General features: G+C 41.5%; 1 protein-coding gene across 5 annotated transcripts in view; it reads right to left on the reverse strand.

Annotated features, from left to right (window-relative positions):
- The window catches only part of LOC117399981 (rho GTPase-activating protein 21-like), a 98,203-nt gene that overhangs the window by 12,632 nt on the left and 66,021 nt on the right, over nt 1–19,550 (reverse strand). For 3 of the 5 annotated variants that reach the window (XM_059023188.1, XM_059023184.1, XM_059023185.1), the window contains 5 exons: nt 14,275–14,298; nt 10,907–12,896; nt 3,151–3,297; nt 2,899–3,001; nt 2,734–2,776 (listed from right to left, as the gene is read on the reverse strand). In XM_059023188.1, coding sequence (XP_058879171.1) covers nt 2,734–2,776; nt 2,899–3,001; nt 3,151–3,297; nt 10,907–12,896; nt 14,275–14,298 — 2,307 coding nt within the window. The remainder of the gene's footprint in view (nt 1–2,733; nt 2,777–2,898; nt 3,002–3,150; nt 3,298–10,906; nt 12,897–14,274; nt 14,299–19,550) is intronic. The other 2 variants (XM_059023186.1, XM_059023187.1) reach the window with 1 other exon arrangement.

The following is a 19,550-nucleotide window of genomic DNA, read 5'->3' on the forward strand; positions in this document are numbered from 1 at the left end:
GCTGAGATTGTTTAGAGATTGTTTAGAGCACTGCAGTCACACTGCGCCACTGTGTGTGGGGGCCGACATAGCGACTGTGATAGCCAGCCCTGCCCCTCTGCTTTCTACAGACCCTTTGTTGTGGAAAATGCAACTCATACTACACCAATTGAACTCCAAATAAACACACTTAGGGGGCATACTAAAGTAGACTTTAATGAGAAATGAAACCTGTATTTTGTTGGTAGTTATCAGCATGCCCTACAAATGTGACTCAACTCTATATGGAAAGACCATCGTCTAGGAGGGGCAGTATAAAAGGCCTCTCAGACACAACCTGAAAACGGTGAGTTATGAGCACACCTTCCTACTAGGAAGTGGTTCAAGAGCTTCAGAACCAATATCACATTAGTATTACAGTATGCATTCTAGTATTCGCAGTTGATGAGCCGAGGTTATTTTGCCTCTTAATGCCAGTCCAGACTAAATTAAAATGTGTAAAAAGCACCCATCTGCTAAAATGGTTACAGTGACATCACTTCCTCTTCGGCCCTGTGAAAAGGGTATCGTCATCAAGTATAAATGCGATCTGTGGCACACAAATAAAACATGCTTTGCTGTATTGTATTTCACTAATAGAGTCTGCCTACTTGTTTGCCAACAGGTCAAGGTGAACTGCATTCTCCCTCACAGAAGCAGTGTGTGTGTGCACTTCAGTGCAGCTTTCTTGCATATTTTCCAGGGGTACTTACTTTACTGAAAATCAGTATGTTTAATTTAATTAAACCAAATTTTGTTTTGTCCACTGAAAAAGAAGCAGTTTTAAAGTATCCCTACATACAGAATATGCTGGTGTTATTTTGTGTTCTGTTTAAATGTACTATATTTCCTTCAACATCGTGATTTACTCCACCACACTACAAAAAAAAACACATGTATAAAAATTGACACAGAAGTAACATTCACAAAATATAACTCAAGTCTAATATACAGACGTGCTCAAATTTGTTGGTACCCTTACAGCTCATTGAAATAATGCTTCATTCCTCCTGAAAAGTGATGAAATTAAAAGCTATTTTATCATGTATACTTGCATGCCTTTGGTATGTCATAGAATAAAGCAAAGAAGCTGTGAAAAGAGATGAATTATTGCTTATTCTACAAAGATATTCTAAAATGGCCTGGACACATTTGTTGGTACCCCTTAGAAAAGATAATAAATAATTGGATTATAGTGATATTTCAAACTAATTAGTTTCTTTAATTAGTATCACACATGTCTCCAATCTTGTAATCAGTCATTCAGCCTATTTAAATGGAGAAAAGTAGTCACTGTGCTGTTTGGTATCATTGTGTGCACCACACTGAACCTGGACCAGAGAAAGCAAAGGAGAGAGTTGTCTGAGGAGATCAGAAAGAAAATAATAGACACGCATGGTAATGGTAAAGGCTACAAGACCATCTCCAAGCAGCTTGATGTTCCTGTGACAACAGTTGCAAATACTATTAAGAAGTTTAAGGTCCATGGAACTGTAGCCAACCTCCCTGGGCACGTCCGCAAGAGGAAAATCAACCCCAGATTGAACAGAAGGATAGTGCGAATGGTAGAAAAAGAACCAAGGATAACTGCCAAAGAGATACAAGCTGAACTCCAAGGTGAAGGTACGTCAGTTTCTGATCGCACCATCCGTCGCTTTTTGAGCGAAAGTGGGCTCCATGGAAGAAGACCCAAGAGGACTCCACTTTTGACAGAAAAACATAAAAAAAGCCAGACTGGAATTTGCTAAAATGCATATTGACAAGCCACAATCCTTCTGGGAGAATGTCCTTTGGACAGATGAGTCAAAACTGGAGCTTTTTGGCAAGTCACATCAGCTCTATGTTCACAGATGAAAAAATGAAGCTTCCAAAGAAAAGAACACTATACCTACAGTGAAACATGGTGGGGGCTCGGTTATGTTTTGGGGCTGCTTTGCTGCGCCTGGCACAGGGTGCCTTGAATCTGTGCAGGGCACAATGAAATCTCAAGACTATCAAGGCATTCTGGAGCGAAACATACTGCCCAGTGTCAGAAAGCTCTGTCTCAGTCGCAGGTCATGGGTCCTCCAACAGGATAATGACCCAAAACACACAGCTAAAAGCACCCAAGAATGGATAAGAACAAAACATTGGACTATTCTGAAGTGGCCTTCTATGAGTCCTGATCTGAATCCTATCGAACATCTATGGAAAGAGCTGAAACTTGCAGTCTGGAGAAGGCACCCATCAAACCTGAGACAGCTGGAGCAGTTTGCTCAGGAAGAGTGGGCCAAACTACCTGTTAACAGGTGCAGAAGTCTCATTGAGAGCTACAGAAAACATTTGATTGCAGTGATTGCCTCTAAAGGTTGTGCAACAAAATATTAGGTTAGCGGTCCCATCATTTTTGTCCATGCCATTTTCATTTGTTTTATTATTTACAATATTATGTTGAATAAAAAATCAAAAGCAAAGTCTGATTTCTATTAAATATGGAATAAACAATGGTGGATGCCAATTACTTTTGTCAGTTTCAAGTTATTTCAGAGAAAATTGTGCATTCTTCGTATTTTGTGGAGGGGTACCAACAAATTTGAGCACGTCTGTATATATATATATATATATATATATATATATATATATATATATATATATATATATATAAATCCTGAGAATAAGCAGACCACGGTGCTGAATGCAGGAGTAATACAAATATAAAATGTATATAAAACTCACCTTCTTGAGTCCTTTCAGACTCGACACATGCTTAATGGATGACCTGCAAAACAATTTAAAACAATAAGGAAAAAAAAAAACAGGAACCTATGGTAGTCCTGAACATTGGGGTCCTTTAACAACTTGATACAACAGCAAATTTAAGGGAAAGTGAAAGTGGCTTACGATCTCCCTTCTTCTCTGTAATTATCCAGTCCTTCATCACATGACTTTGAACGCTCAGTTTTTCCAGCCGACTGGGACTCCACAATACTAAGCCTGAGAGAATCTACAGATAGAAACAAACAGACAGACAAATAATATCCAGTTAATTACTACAACAAGATATTGTATATATCAATATTAAACCTGTGCAATGGTGTGTCACAAACAGCATGCTAGTCAATGACAACTCTGCCACACACAATGACGCCTTACCTTGGTCATGTGATAGCTGGCGTCGAATGAGAGGAGATGGGGTGATTGGGCTGGGGGGAATTGTTGCTATGGCTGGTGCAACAAAAATCACAGCAGAAGCTGGAATGTGTGTGACATCATGGTCAGCGCTAGGGCTAGAAGGCTCATCTGGAACAATGCAATGGATAGGAGTTACTATAGGCAGTACATACGACATTCAAAAAGTTCAGATTTACCTGGTATCATTGATTATGACCCGCTTTGTCAAGCAGACAAACTTTGGCAGTGTAAGTTTCTCATAGTTTTACATCAGAATGTTTTTTTTTTTTTTTTTGGCATGATTCTTAAAGGGTTAGTTTACCAAAGCCAGCAGCCAAGTTTTGGTTTTTATTAATTCATTTTGTTAGCTAGCATTTTAATAACATTTCTTCTCAATAACTTAGCAAATGTTTGTCAAGCAGTCTGCCACACCTCTGTTTACTATTACTGAATCCTTTTCAAAGCAAACAGAAAACTGCCACAATTTAGACTCAGATCTTAAGCACTAACTTAACTTGTGTTTTGTTTTTCTGGTTACTCAGAGTATTAGGTTTCACATAATTATACCAATGGTTTTAATACAAAAGCAATATTTGTGATTAAGGCTTGCAAAGGACACCACTACAGTAATTACCACACCCCCCCAAGAAATACTACTGTACAAACATTGTCTCAAATCAACAATTACTATACCACAGTTGACAGCTCAACAAACTAGTATTCAGCCTGTCCTCAACTGTCAAGAGAAACAGCAGAACAGAAACACTGACAGTTTTCAGTGTGGAGAGGATTTAAACCACAGACAGAACATCTACAACCAACAACACAAATCTAAGAAATTTCAATATACTCCTGTCCGTCCACAGTTTAATGTCAAAAGACTGCATAAAAGTATGTTCAGACTGAGAGGCCTCTAGCTGTACTCTGTGTAATCCACCATCTTATCTGTCACCCTGTCCTATATTTTTTTCATCTTTTTTTATAGCCTAGATGAATAAAAATTCTATTTTCAAACATTTTGCCTAACAAACGCCCTCCATGCAAAGCTCCTTTTGAACTTGCAGAATGTTGCTGCAGGGTTTTGGTTCTAAAATTAAAGTGCTGCCCTACTTTCCCTCACTCCCTTCCCCTGAAAGCTCAGGAACTCAACATATTGCAATCCGCAGCAGCGGTCACCCACCAAAAGGTTCTTCGACTAACTGCTCGTACAAGCGGTCGCAGTCCACACATGTCAGGCACCTCATACTCAGTAAATTCCCTTGTGTTGTCCAGCATCCTCAAACTGCTCTTCCCCTGGTCTGTAACCCAAACGTTTCCACTGGCAGCACAGATTACTAGCAACCAGGGACCCACTCGGAATAAAAAGTGTTCCGGCTGGTGTCCATCCTCGGCTGAGCAATCGAACCGTGCAATTGTTGGTTTTTCTGTCAAGCGATTTACCCACATTGAACAGAGGCAGTCCTATGCTTTGCTCTACATAAATTATTCTGACTAATACTGCATACTGCTGGACATGGATCTTACTGCTTATGCAGAGCCTTTTCAAAAAGCTCATTGAGTCCTGCCAGCATTTTAAATAAAGTGGTCTGTTCTCATGTGCACGTGGACCAACAAATATCTGAACTGTGCTTTACGAGCTTTGAGTGTTAGCATTGTCTGCACCTGTTATAGCCTTGTTTCACTTGTACCAGCACTTTCTAGTGATAGTTCAAAGTGAACGCATTTCAGTATGTAAACTTTTGAATGCTTCTGGACAGGTCGCACTAGTCCGGCATTCTTTATTACAAGCAATCTCCATCACACTTGCTTTAACAAGCATCGTTCTGCATGAAGAGCATCTTGTTTTCTAATTTTTCCCCACACTTGTGCATCTCAACATTCAGATCATTATCTGCAAGACTCTGCCTTAAACTAAGCATCAAAAGCAAATCTATAATGTTAAAAGATGTGCTGGTTACTAGTTAGTCAATTCAAATAACTTATTTCCAAATAAAAATGCAATATTGTGCTTACCATATTATGTTGACATTTATCATACTGTAGTTTTCAAAGATTTCATTTCAATAAGTTATTTGCAACTGTGTGACTGTGGGAGAGGATAGTTGGATCAGACCTAAAATAATCTTTACAATTTTGTACGTGACTTTAAAAACAACTGCCTTAAAAAAAACAAAAAAAATGAAGTCCCATATGTAAAAAGGATATGATTAAACGCTGTGATCAAGGCCCTTATCTGTTCAGGTGAACAGAGCGCAATCAGAACCAGTGATTCATCATACATCACAGCACTGCTAACACACAAGGTCCACACAACGCGAGTCCCTACATGTTCCCAAACACAGGAAAGTTCACATTAGCAGCATTTCCCACAGATACACTCCACTGTTGCAAAAGGGAAGAGCATTGAATAAGATTTCCATAGATGCAGAGCCCAGGAAACTGGCTAATGCAGGACCCAACTGCAAACAATGTGAAAGCCATTCTTCATTGAATCTATTGAAGTTTTAATATAGTCAGATTTCCTCAGTATTCTTTGAGATGTGACACCCCCTTGCACGGGCAATACTATAAAAGATGTACAGCTATGAATGGCCAAAGGTTTTGCATCACCGTATAGAATTAACAATTTTTGCTTCACAAAGTTGAATGAAACCTGCTGAATAATATTACGTTAACATATTGAATTACACAGCGCTTTGTAGTTTTCCCCATATAGTACTTAACAAAACAACTGTCAAAAAAGGAAAAACATAACATTTCGAAATCCAACATGAAATACTGCACTACTATTATGGCTTCCAGTAGACTTTTGCGATATCATTTTGTAGTTTCTTTGATTACATGGTGTTAAATAAAAGATCACATTATGTTCCTATAGCTTTTTTTTTTAAGGTGATGAAAAACATTTGTCCATAGTTGTATACTGAATGAGGAAGCTGTCTTGTACATTGCTACAAATGCCTAATAAATCAAAGTGTCAAAGAAATGGCTTCATTGTGCTGAAAACCACTGATCTCACTGAGTTCCACACTCAAGCAGTTCTAAAGTTATGTTTTAATTGGCTGTGTCCAGACAGAGGGCGACAGTAATGCAAATCCAGAATGAAACGTATGTCACCTTTTTTACTGAAACATACGTAAAGAGGAAGTGATGTAAAGGTGACTCAACCAGTGGATGACATGGGCCTGTCTGGTGTCCTGATGCAACTCCAAGACTCCCTTTGCAGGTCTGTCTGAGTTTACACACTCGCACTCACTTCCTTGTATGCTTAGCTTGGGCTTGGTTTCAAATATTGTTAGGAAAAATGAAATATCAATCCGATAACAAGCTCTGCTGCGCCTGGACTTGTCAACTTTTATTCAAACAAACACCGGATAAAGAAAGGCAAGACGTAGGCTACTTTAACACACATAAATCAAAGTATTATTTTGACCAATAATTTTTTTTTTCACTTTTCTTTTTAACTTGGCTGTTTAGATTTTGTTAAATGTGTTTCATTGTCAGCGGTTTGTTATATTTATAAACTTGACAAAGTAAAACACAATTAATATGATGGAGTTGAGTATCAAAGTAGGCAGTGGGGTCCAGAAGTCAAACCCCTAAATTCACTGCCAATAAACAATAGAATATGTGTTGAGATAAGTGAACAGTCAAATATATACTGCATATCATAGACTTTAGCTACCAATAGTGAAATTGGGAATATCTTCCCCCCTAATTTGTTTTGACAGAAAAAATGGTCTGGAAGTACAGTAGTTTATTTACCTTGAACTTTATATCAAATCATGGTTATCTTCACCAAATATGAATCTGAACTTACAGTGTACTAACAATGTGTCTCATTGATTCATCACGGCAGGACACCTGCTTCTTACCAAATAACCCCTTCAAGAATGTCTCTGACCGCCATATAGACCTATTTTATATCAGAGACTTCAGCACTAGCCTTTACAGGTTTAACACATGCAGAAATATACAGCATGCTACCAATTCTTGAAAACAGGAAGCAGAAGCATGCAGAAACTCTATGTTGCATATCAGTGATATACAGGGTTGTCACAAGATCTTCCTTACTGCCTCAAGGACAGACCTATTGTAAACCCAAAGGTCCTTACAGGAGAAAGGGGCCTTTAAAATTGAGCTGAAAATTGCTCATCTCTGTTCCTTATTCAGATCTCCAGAAGAGTGAATCTACTCTAATACTAGTACAGGGCCACACAGAGGTGGCATTCCTCCAGTTAATTTAGTTATTGTGAAGGTTATAAAAGGTCACATTTTATTTTTAGAACAGAACTAAAGCTGCAAACACATAATGCGAACAAATATAAATGTAAAGGGTGCATTATCCACACGGTGACGGATAAAAATGATAAATCCACTGCTGTGTAATCCCATGTGATTTCAGCTTCTGCCTTCATCTGTGATACTACAGTAAAATGTTTCACTGTCAAAGAAAAAAAAAATCCTTACCTAAAGACAAAAACTAAGAGGATCTAGGAAATAGGAGTGTTTGTGAATAAAAACAAAAGCATCCTCTGCAGCATTCAGAGATTCAGAGAGTGCAATATGCTTTAAAAAGGTAGATTTATTTAGGCAGATACACACTTTATACAGTGCGACACTTTCAAAAGGGAATAGTCTTGAGATTTACAGTAAAGTCTCAGTCCAAAATCACATTGCTGCTCAGAGATAAACTGTACTGCACATGTGTCAGTTTAGCTCAAGATAGACATTTCCAGGATGTTCCAGTACTAGTATTAGAGGAACATGCCTGGTGTCCTAGCCTCCCATAACAGGTGCTGAAGGACGGTGCTGTAACAGAAATCAGATTCATGCATTAATCCCACTCTGGGACCATTTTCATAATCGACTAATCATAAAAAAAGTCTCCTCCTCACTCTGTGTAGACACAACTGGTGCAGTTTTGCCGACTCAACTATTTATTTACTTTATTTATTTCAGCAAACCACATGTCAGTATGCATGTATTCTGTGTACGTTTGGTATATAGGATTATTCAACAAATATGATAAATCATGTAGCACTACTGAAGGAGCTGGCCTTCATGGTATCTGTGGGTCTGCAAGCTGAGCACTGATACCCCGTTTACACTAGGCTCCACGCTCTCACGGTACGGGTGTATTTTCACTAGCAAATACCCGAGCCGAGCCGGAACCAAGCCGTGAAACTCCAGCCCTGCAACATATCTGAATCTGGCTCGGGGCCGAAGCAGGCTCTGAGCGGGGTTACTGCATTTCGTCATCACGCTCAAGCGTCATTACAAGAAAAAGTGGCAACCCCCAGGACCTCAACCGGTAAATGTTTTCTTAACTCCTTACCTTTATTCCGCAGGACACATAACACACATCTGACTAAAATACTAAAAATAATTCCCTCTCTATAATACGCATATAGTGAATCAAAAATGTAACTTTCCGTGAATTAACCATGCATAAAGCACTGTGTAATCAACGCTATATTTGTTACAACAAAACATTCCCACTCGAGGACCATTTTAAATCAGCAGTTTTTAAATGATAGCCTGGCTAAACGGCAGTCGGGAGTTCAGTCAAGCGACAGACAAGCAAACCAACAAAATGCGAGAAGGAGAGCAGGTCGGGAGAGGGGAAGAGGGAATGGGCTCGCTTCAGGTTCGGCTGCCAGAGTGGGGCTGAAGCGTCTCGTCTCCTGGAGAAAGCTGCAGCTCCTCTCGCAGCAAAAAAGTTAATAGATCAGGAAAGATAACCATGTTACAGATCTAATATTTAGTTATAAAACGAATGCTGAATAAGATGTCTTTTCTCCAGTTCAGATACTGTATCAAAAGGGAGAGACAGAAACGGATGTTACACTGATGAGTTGTTTACAGTTTGAACACCGGTACTGTATTTACTGTAGAAATATTGCACTTGTATAGGGAATTGGGGGACATGCTGTAGGAGCGTTATATCCAAGGTGCATTATGTATATCTTTAATATGGTCCCCCGTCTTTGCTTCCTTTGTTTAGGTATGTATTACAATGCGCCCCCCCTCACCCCACCCCACCCCACACACACGCATTTTCAGTACTTCTCCGCAATAAAAAAAAAAAAAAATCCATGGTAAAAAAATATTTTATTAAATTAATGCTTTGTTCTATTTTTGCAGTCTGTGACATTTAATGTAATCGACTCAGCACGTTCATTATGCGCGACGTCTCTCAGCTTGGCTCGCCTTTCTCTAGTGTAAAAGCAACCGCATCCAGTAAAAGCACTCGCTAGAGTGCAGGATGCGCTCTATAACCTGGACGTCGCCGGTTCGAGTCCAGGCTATTCCACAGCCGACCGTGGACGGGAGCTCCCAGGGGGCGGTGCTCAATTGGCCGAACGTCGTCCAGGGGGAGGAAGGGTTAGGTCGGCCAGGGTGTCCTCGGCTCACCGCGCAACAGCAACCCCTGTAGTCTGGCCGGGCGCCTGCGGGCTTGCCTGTAAGCTGCCCAGAGCTGCATTGTCCTCCGACGCTGTAGCTCTGTGGCGGCTGCACGGTGAGTCTGCAGAGTGTAAAGAAGCGAGCGGCTGACGGCACACACTTCGGAGGACAGCATGTGTTTGTCTTCGCCCCTCCCAAGTCATCGCAGGGGTGGTAGCGGTGAGCTGAGCCTAAAAATAATTGGGCATTTCAAAAAATATAAAAAATAACTAATTGCCAATGACTAAATTAAAAAAAAAAAAAAAAAAAAAAAGCTACTCGAGCCGTACCAGGCTGGCTCGACTCGTCACCAGCTCGGCTTGGGTGTGCAGGTGTAAACGGGGTATTAGACAGCAGGCCCCTGGCCAGCTCACTGCCACAAGACCTATAGTCTTGGAGAAGCATCTCTCCAGGGATGCAAGGTTACTTCCACATATATAATGCTGAATGTCAAAACGACAGAACAATTATCTGCTGGTGCTTGAAATGGAAACCAGACTGAAATGCGCATGTACTGGGACGCTAGCTTTCAGTGGAAACTGATCCCACACTGTTTATAGCAGTTCTGCACCATTTACCTGAGCTTATACAGTCAAACCTGTATTAAAAGACAACAAGTAACCATTATGATCTCAATGTGTATATATTTTCCCAGGCAAAATCTGGATATTGTACTGAAAGACTACCCATCTACAGAGACCTGTTTTAGACAGTGCCTCAAGCAGTAATTCCTGTATAAGCAGGTTTGACTAACTAATCATGTCTTAACCCTTTGCTCCACAGCGTCCAATATATTTGAAGTTGAGAAAATAGGCACTAAATAGGTGTGGGTTAATGCAAACCTCTGATCTAACTTCTGATCTGAATTCATAAATTGTATTCGATAAAAATGAACCAGAAAAAAATTCAAATTTCATATTAAAAAAATATTACAGAATGGAAAACATTTTGTTGTGTTAGATTTGGATACTCCCTGAATATTACTAAACACACACAAAAGTAAGCAGAGATAGATAGATATGAATTAGCTTCCATCTATCACTTCCTCAAATCGACATAGAACATTAAGTATCCCCTTTCTTTAGCTATAAACTCAAAATCACAGCTATCAATGTCCTAAAAATGACAACCATTTCTCAACCCCAGGAAATATATCTAACATTGCTTGTAGGATCCACACAGGTCTTTTCTAATCATTGTTTCTGATGTCTTTTCAGACCCCACCCCCTTCCTCTTGCTGTATTCCAGATCATCTCCTTGGTAACACATTAATACAGAGGAGCGCACTTACCTATGAAAGGAATGGAAGCCAGGGAGTCTTCGTGAGAGCCGGAGCCAAATGCTTTCCTCTGCTCTCCGAGGCGCTTCATGTTCACCTCTCGGCGGGCGTCATTGGGCAGCCAGCAAGTGGAGTCCGAGAGGGGCTCGGGTTCGGGTTCGGGTTCGTTCACAGCCATGATGTAAGACTGGTGCCTCAGGGGCTGCGGTGTGGGCCTCCCCGAGGGGGGCTTCTCCCGCAGGACCACCGTTGTGGTTTCCTGAACCTCAGTACTGTGTGTGTGCTCTTTCCCTGAGGAATCTCTGCTCTTGGTTCTAATAGATGCAGTACCATTGCTGGAGGAGGTAGCGGGACTCGGTTTCTGCTGCTGTTGTGTGGAGCTAAACGTAAGGGGCTGTGCCAGGATCTTACCGGAGACCCCCGCCTCCATGCCGTGTTCTGGCACGTTCTCGGCTCGGGCCCGTGGCTGCAAGTGCTGGACTGTGTGGGGCAGGTGGTTAGCGACGACTGCTCTTTGGTCTTTCAGTGCATCCAAGCTGCTGGAGATCTGGCTTTTGGGACAGGTTGAAGGCTCCAGTCCAGAGCTTTTGACCACCAAGCAGGGGGGCCTTTCCGTTGACACTGGGGCTGTGTGCTGCTGGAAGTCTCTAGTGGGGTGGAAGTGTTCCGTACCTTTTTGGAAGTGAGGGGAGACAGAGACGCTCTTCCTGCCGTCCAGGTTGTAGCCACTGCTAGGCGGAATGGCAAAGCTAGGAGTCCTGTGGGCCGGATGGACAGCATGTTGCTCGACCAGTTGCCTACTAGGCAGCTGGGCCCCATCATAGTAAGCAGGATGATGCCTCTCCTCAAGCTCAGGCCTGCCATAACCTCGCCTCTCCACAGGCCGTCCTGAGGTGAAACAGGCTCCTGGAGGCGTCTTAGCCTGCCTCCCGAGGTAATCGCAGGAGTTAGCCTGGGGGTTCTGTGTCCCTACAGGCATGGAGGTCAGGGCATCCTGGGAAGCACTCCTGGGCCAGTCCTTCATGTGTTCCTCCTGGTCAGACCCTCCCCCTCCCAGTCTTTCTTGGGAGATGCTACGGTAGCGAACGGGCATCGCCGACGACGTCTGGTAAGCCCGGTCGTGGGAGGTGCTCCTTCGACGTACCTGCGCACCCCCCACTCCCCGGGGACCACCGGGACCTGTCGCTGCCTGATTGTAATCTGTGGAATTTTGGGCAGCGGCCCGCAAGCTGTCCAGCCTCTCCTGGATAGTCCGGCAGCCGTACATGTGCTGCCTCTTGTTGTCGACGTACTCCTTGTAGGTTTTATAGTTGCGCCAGTCAATGCTCTGGTGGGCTCCTGGGGAAGTAGATGAGGAAGAAGGGGAATAGTGATTGGAGGCTACTGGGAAAGGATCGCCAGCCGCTGTTAGCGGGGGCCTGCCAGATACTATGTGTCCATCGGGGCAGTTAGCATAATTAATAGGTCGCCCCCCTGAAGAGAAGATGGTTGTTTCAGTCGGTCGAGCAGGGGGGTACTGGCGCTGCCCGACAGCAGAGGACACTATTGCAGGTCTTGTCCTTATCTTAACAGCTCCAGCCTGGTCCACCGCTGCACTGTACCGGACCTCCTCAGTTCTGTGTGAGGGGCCTGACCGACTAATCCGCGATGTCCGGTCGATGACTTTCTCAGAGGGGACGACAACAGTTCTGACAGTCTCGTTGCACACGCACACCACTGTCTGGGTCTTGGGGACCTGTGGGAGCAAGGGGGCAACAGGGATCTCCAGGCGGTACCCGAGTTCAGGTTGCTCCCCCAGCCAAGTTCCTCTACCCCCCCCGGTACTGCTGCTTTGTGGAGCCCCCCGTGCTGCTTCGCTGGAGGGGGACACATCAGGGGCCTGAGCCATTGCTGGGGGTTTAGTGTCTACTCTGGGGTAGCATAAAGGAGGTGGTTCCGGGATGTGCCGGGCATTACCACTGTAAGCTTCATTGCCTTTTAGGTATGCATCTTTGGAATATGCCTGAGAGAAAAAAGAACAATAAAAGATCAGTAAGCAAGACATGTGTACTACACACTACTCGTACTTAAACATAAGCATTCATGTTTGTTTTCAGGAACACACAACTTTACAGAAAACGGTGAAAATCAGATGCAAAATGGAAAGATGTGTCCTAAATGTCAGGATGGTGATGCCTGATGTCTCTGGAATCTCCTGGAAATGAGCTGCTACAACTGAAGAGTTAACAAGCAAAGTATAATTAATAATGAATGAATGAATGAATGAATGAATGAATAAATAAATAAATAAATAAATATACATACATAAATAGTGACTGAACTACTCACAAACCTTGTTAGTTTAAATTTGTGACGCTTCAGTAAGAAAGATTAAATGTTTGCATTACAAATAAAACAAAGCAATGCTTACTTTAATCATTCATGGTACAGTGCTAACCAGCAACATGAAAAAGCAACAGTTCTACCCAAGATTGTCTACAGCACCCATTCAAGAAAGGCAGCTTTCCCACTACCCCACCCTCCATAAAACAGTTAACCGTGAATAGAATGGAAAAAACAGTACAGTGAAACACATGAAATCATGAAAATTAAAAAATATATAATACAGAGCTATTTTATTTGCATGGCTATAATGGGATACAGAAGAAAATGTGCTGTATCATAAGAGATTTACAGTTGAACAGAAAAAAAGCACCAAGCCCAAAATATAAATCTTAAAAACAAGTTCTGTAGGAGCAGCTCACCCACCTTTCGCGTTACAGACTTATTCTGAAGACAAATAGCAAAGGCAAAGTGAGAACGTTTCCACACACATCCCTTGGTAGCGAAAGACACCTCCATAATCATCTTACAATGAATTCACTATGTTCAAACATCACATTACCCCAAGAAAACAGCAAATAAATACTGTACTTTGAGAAAAAAAAAGGGATGTGTTGGTGAACAGCGTACTGACAACCCTTATGCAAAAATGAAGTAGATTTCACTAACAGTGGGGAATTTATCTACAGTACCTGCGGTGTAAAATTGCAGCATTTCCTGCTCAAATCCTAAGACGTCTGGCAATCATTTTCAAAGGCAATTCCCTCCCTTCATTTACGCACGCAAGAGCATAAAACTGTACATGAAAAAGGTGGGACTTACAGGTCTGAGGCCAAAGTACTTTGGGAAAGAAAAAAAAAAAAAGTAAAAAGGGGCGAAGCATTTTGAACATGGCTGCAGTAGCTGTTTGGTGTGCTGTCAATCCAACTGCAAATCAAACAGGTACCATATTAAATGCACTGCAGGAACCAGAATGAGTGGTGCTTTAAAATAAACAAAAACATCACACACAAATGAGATGGGGAATTCATGTGGAAACGACCAGTTGTGTTTCTTACCAGAGCTGCGATATCCTTTGAAAACTGCAGCCAGTAGGGCCGAGGGAAGCATAGTAGAGAGAGAGAGACAGCAGGGAAAAAAAAAACAGCAAGCTGCTTACTGATGTAGAGACAGAATTATTCTGTCACATTAATGCTGAATACAACAAGCTAAAAATATATCTAATTCTGAATTTGCTGGAAGGTACCAACAGAGGTAAAAGGGTGTAGAAGAACAGCATTGAGAATAATTCTCAGGTTACCACCCCCACCGGGTTCTTGTAGTAGTTTCCCTAGCTGTTAGAAACCCCAGCACCTTTGCTGGAGCCTCAGTGTGCTCCTGTAGCTTGCAGCTGTAGAATGGAGCTTGTATCAATTCCATAGCCCCCCTCCTCCTCCCTCCACAACATGTTTACCCACCGTCACCAACACTCCCTCTCAGGTTCTCTCTCCTGCCTAGCGCTGCTGCCACTCAGATGACAAAAGCAGCTCCCTCATTATGCATTCATTTCAGATGGTACAGCCCTCCATTCCCCTATAATATCAACCTGAGCAGAACCAGAAGCCATCAGCTGACTGCAGCTCCGCTTTTTTTTTTCTTTGCTCAAAGGATGGTGCCTTCTAGATGATGCGTCACTATGTGTGAATTTTCAGTTCAGACCCATTTTCTACTCCGCTAGCTAATGTGAACTGGCGACTGTTCTGCAGCTTGCTGTGTCCTGCTGACAGAGCTCCTAATCTTCTGCATTCTGACATCCCCGTTTCCTAGCTTAAGATCAGATGTTCATTAGGATGACAGCACAGACATCCCACTCTCCTTTTCTATGGTTTGGTAATTGACGGAAACTAGTTGCCATCTTAATGTAGCAACAAGTGAGCTGCACACCATAAGGGGCGGAGGGCGTATTTCTTTCTAACACATCAAAAGTGATTCCAGTTTCCAGTGCATACAAAACGCATTTCAATTCTGTTCATTTAAAAAGGCCCAACCTTGAACTAGGAGGTACAAGAAAACATCACATGGATGAATGTCAGCTGCAAGCAAGCCTGATATAGCCATTACTACAATCATTGATTAGAAACACCAAGGTTATACAGCACTTACTGTAATTCATTAATAAAAGATGCTACAAGAACACAAGGCAGAAAAATCAATTGAAATAATTCTATTACAAAAATGACCAAGAACGGCTGTGTGACACAGCAGTACAGTAAATCAGCCTTTAGAAACTGAACCCCCCCACACTATTATTTGCTACACTACACTAACACAACCTAGATAAAAACTATAACAGCAAGGTTCCTTAACATTAACCGATTATCACACCTGCTTAAAAGTGCTATAAAATGCATTACACTGCATGAGAACAAAATTATTATTGCCCTTGGGGTAAAACATTTTTGGCTTTTCAGTGAAAACCTATATTTAGACTAATGTCATGAGTTTTATGTTGGATTATTACTATTTTAATTAAACCATATTTATAAAATGTCTGCTTGCATTATTTATAGAAGCAGGAATTTTGGCTGATTTTCAAAAAAAGAATTCTCTGAGGAACGTAAACTGTAACAGCATAGAGAATCCAACAGGTTCATTTTGTGCACAGTAATCATTTGTATTCATGACCGTAACATAGAATGCTAATGAGTATAGACTTTAATCTCACTAAACTGCTTTGAAGAAAAAAAGCTCTATTATAAAAGGCACCAACCTGATAAGAGCCTTCAGAGAGCGAGCGCGAGAGAGAGCACGAGAGAGAACTAACACCAGCAGCCCACCATCCATCACACGTGAGCCCTGCACATGCCTCATCAGCAATGCTGCTTCTCAGGCTTCAGAGGACTTAAAACTACAGAACATGCAACAAAATAGGCTCAGAATTACTATGAGAATAGCTCTCTATTTCTACTGTGCAAAACCTGACCCCATGATCCTGGGAGATCACTGGCTTTGATGTTGGTGTACTTTATCCCCTCGTCCTCACCACCGCACTACAGTACAAGACATCCCAGCTCTGTGCTCATCACATATGGCTACTGACCACTTATTGTACTCAGTAATACAAATCCAGAACCTTGAAAATAGGAATCGTGAAACTAGCACCATATACTGCAAGTACCTGAAACAAACGTTATTACAACGATTAACTAATGATCACTACAAAATAAAAATGAACAGTAATGTTTAGTAAACACTCTAAGAAATCAGATTCAACCTTCTCAATTCTACATTGCATAACTGAAGACACTGTAATCCTTTAACCCCAGTGTTAAAACATACAGGTATGCTCGAATTCAACATATGTTGCATGTTACTGAGGGAAACAATACTTGAATTGATAGAGGGTGTCAATATGGGCATCAACTCTAAAACACTCCTTAAAATCCAAAATACTTAATCTCATGTGAACAGGGTTTTATTTGGAGAAGATGGACGACAGTTTTCACACGTATCCTGGAGCCCCCCCCGAAGTCGGCTACACAAACCCCTCTGTACCCTAACAAGCACTCAACAATGCTCTGTTGAACTGGCACTATGCACCGAAGATTGAGGCACATTAGTTTCTTCACAGGACTTGAAACGTTGTATTATTAAGCCAGTGATGTGTTAAAAGGCAGCAGGACCCTGAGGGACCTCTCAGATCCTGTCAGCACATGCAGTGTACTATGTGAATCACTGCTCTGAAACAGTCAGTTAAGAGTGATTGAAGATTCTCAGTCTACATTATCTGCAACTTTAGGCCAGTTGGTGAAGTATTTAAATGGTTGTAATCCTTTGGAAGCAGACAGCACAGATGTACAGATTAAAATCAGACCAGCTACCACGCATTTTCCCCAGTGAAAAATATACTGTACAGCGATGGCCAAAAGTTTTGCATCACCATACATAATTAATTATGCTTCATAAAGTAAAATGAAACCGGCTGAATAATGTTACTTTAAGACTGTGAATTACATACCGCTTTGTAGTTTTCCCATATACTTAATGAAGAAAACAGACTGAAAAATTTGAAATACAGGTAAAATACTGTACTGCTATTATGGCTTCTGGTAGACACTTGCAATATAACTTCATAGTCTCTTTGATTACATGACGTTAAATAAAAGATCTACATTATATATATATATATGTCTCAATCCTAAATTTTCTAGATGCTGGGCTGTTGGCGATAGCCGCACATATTAGAGTTTCTGTGGTTTGCTCCTCAGCTCACAAATAGCCACGTGCACATGCACACAGATATATAGGCACACGTCATGAATATGGGTCCATTAAATATTAAATTATCCTGAAAGGGTAATGCATGGCACAAGGTTATTTTTACTCTGTACTGTGCTGACACACTGTAGAACACTGTGATGCGACTGGCAGGCACAAAAATGCTCATCACAGCCAGGGATTTTTTATACATTTCGTCTTTCAGTACAATGCATCTATTCTTCTATTTATATCTGGCATAGTTTATTTTCTGCAAACATCCCTGTTCCAAAACTCTGTATCTAGTGCAAAGTAAAGTACATCCTGTAACTGGGGCATCTTGCAGTTACAAGACTTAAATCACTAGAGTGAAAAGTACACCTCCTCTCTTCTGAAAGGAGGATATGGTTTAATGCAGTGCCTAAACCAGCACATCAATATGCAGTGGTACAGTTCATGTATGTAGACTGGACAAGATCCACACACTGGAATTCACATTATATTGCCCGTCATAAGATGTCTCGCCCTATTAGGTAAGCAGCAGAGTAGATGCCAAAACCGACATCAACACAAAATGAAAAAGGAGTTTAAGACTTTAATGTTCATTGTCATGCAGGGAGGCAGCTGGTGTCCTTGTGCAGCTGCTCCAACCCCTTAATTAACATAAATGTCTCATCCAAGTAAACCGTAGTTCTCAAAAAAAAAAAGCCTGGCAAATTAGCAATTTTTAAACACCCAGAAAGTACGAAGTAAACACATATTATTACATTTGGTAAAACACATTTTTCATTATACATGTACAACTTAAAAGCTTTGTTGATATTTAATTTAAAAGCTGCAGAGATACAGTTGCATTACACGTAACTACTGTAAGCAGCTCTCGGTATACATTGAAATTCAGTTACAATTGAACAGCACTAAGGAACCAAGTAATAAAGAAGAGATCGTCAAAAGGAAGTTTGGGCTTCCTAAAAACCGACCCAACACAGACAGTACCTAATTTAATATAAATATCCAAATCTAGTTTAACTAGCTCCTATTTTTCTCCTAAAATCAATGAGGAAATTCCATATATTGAATTGAAAACAGGGGTGTAGTGCTGGGTGGTCTGCAGAGAGCGCCGACCCTTCACTCCCTGGGCAGGGAGAGCACCACTTCAGTACTTCATGTGTAGAATATTTAACAGCTTTGCTCCTATTAATATATGGAGATAGATATACATGTGTATATAACCAAATACAAATTGTATTTGTATTTGCTTGCGATTGTAAGTCGCCCTGGATAAGGGCGTCTGCTAAGAAATAAATAATAATAATAATAATAATAATAACCCATACAAATAAGCAAAGAATACAATAGCCGTAAGAAACCCTTGAGAGATAAATAATGAAAGTTTGAATATAGCGTGCCTCCGGTCTAGAATAATGAGTAAGAGAGGTGAAGGGAAATTAGATGCAATAATTGGAACAGTTCTTATTTTTAGACCCATATATAAGAAATCAAGTATATAAAAATAAGCTAAACATTTATTTAAAAAGATAAAACTCAATCACAACACAAATAAAGGGTATCTGTGGCCTTACACAAATCTTTTTTTTGCAAATGGACGCACTTCTGTCGGTGTCATTCACTCTTAAGCGGCTGCAATAGGATTGTGAATGATCTCCTACTCAATGCTGATGCTGGTGCTCCCTCTGTGCTTGTCCTCCTTGACCTAACAGCCGCTTTTGACACCATAGATCATGGCATTCTTCTTGACCGCCTTCAGAAGTATGCTGGGATCTCTGCAACCTGTCTCTCCTGGATGTCCTTTTACCTATCCGGACGCATGCAGTCTGTTTTCTATGGTGGACGCAGTAGTGTTGCAAACCCAGTCACTTGTGGTGTCCCCCAAGGATGTGTTCTTGGTCCCCTTCTCTTCAATATCTACATGTTTCCCTTGGGTCACGTCATCCGTTGACACTTCCTCATGTTTCACGCATATGCTGACGACACCAAGCTCTACCTAAAACTTGACCCTGGAAGCCCCTCTTGCCATGGTCCGGCTCTAGGCTTGCATTCAAGACATCGAGGCCTGGATGTCTGCCAATTTCCTTCA

Source organism: Acipenser ruthenus, chromosome 4, assembly GCF_902713425.1.
Source record: "Acipenser ruthenus chromosome 4, fAciRut3.2 maternal haplotype, whole genome shotgun sequence".
Taxonomy (NCBI): Eukaryota; Metazoa; Chordata; class Actinopteri; order Acipenseriformes; family Acipenseridae; genus Acipenser; species Acipenser ruthenus.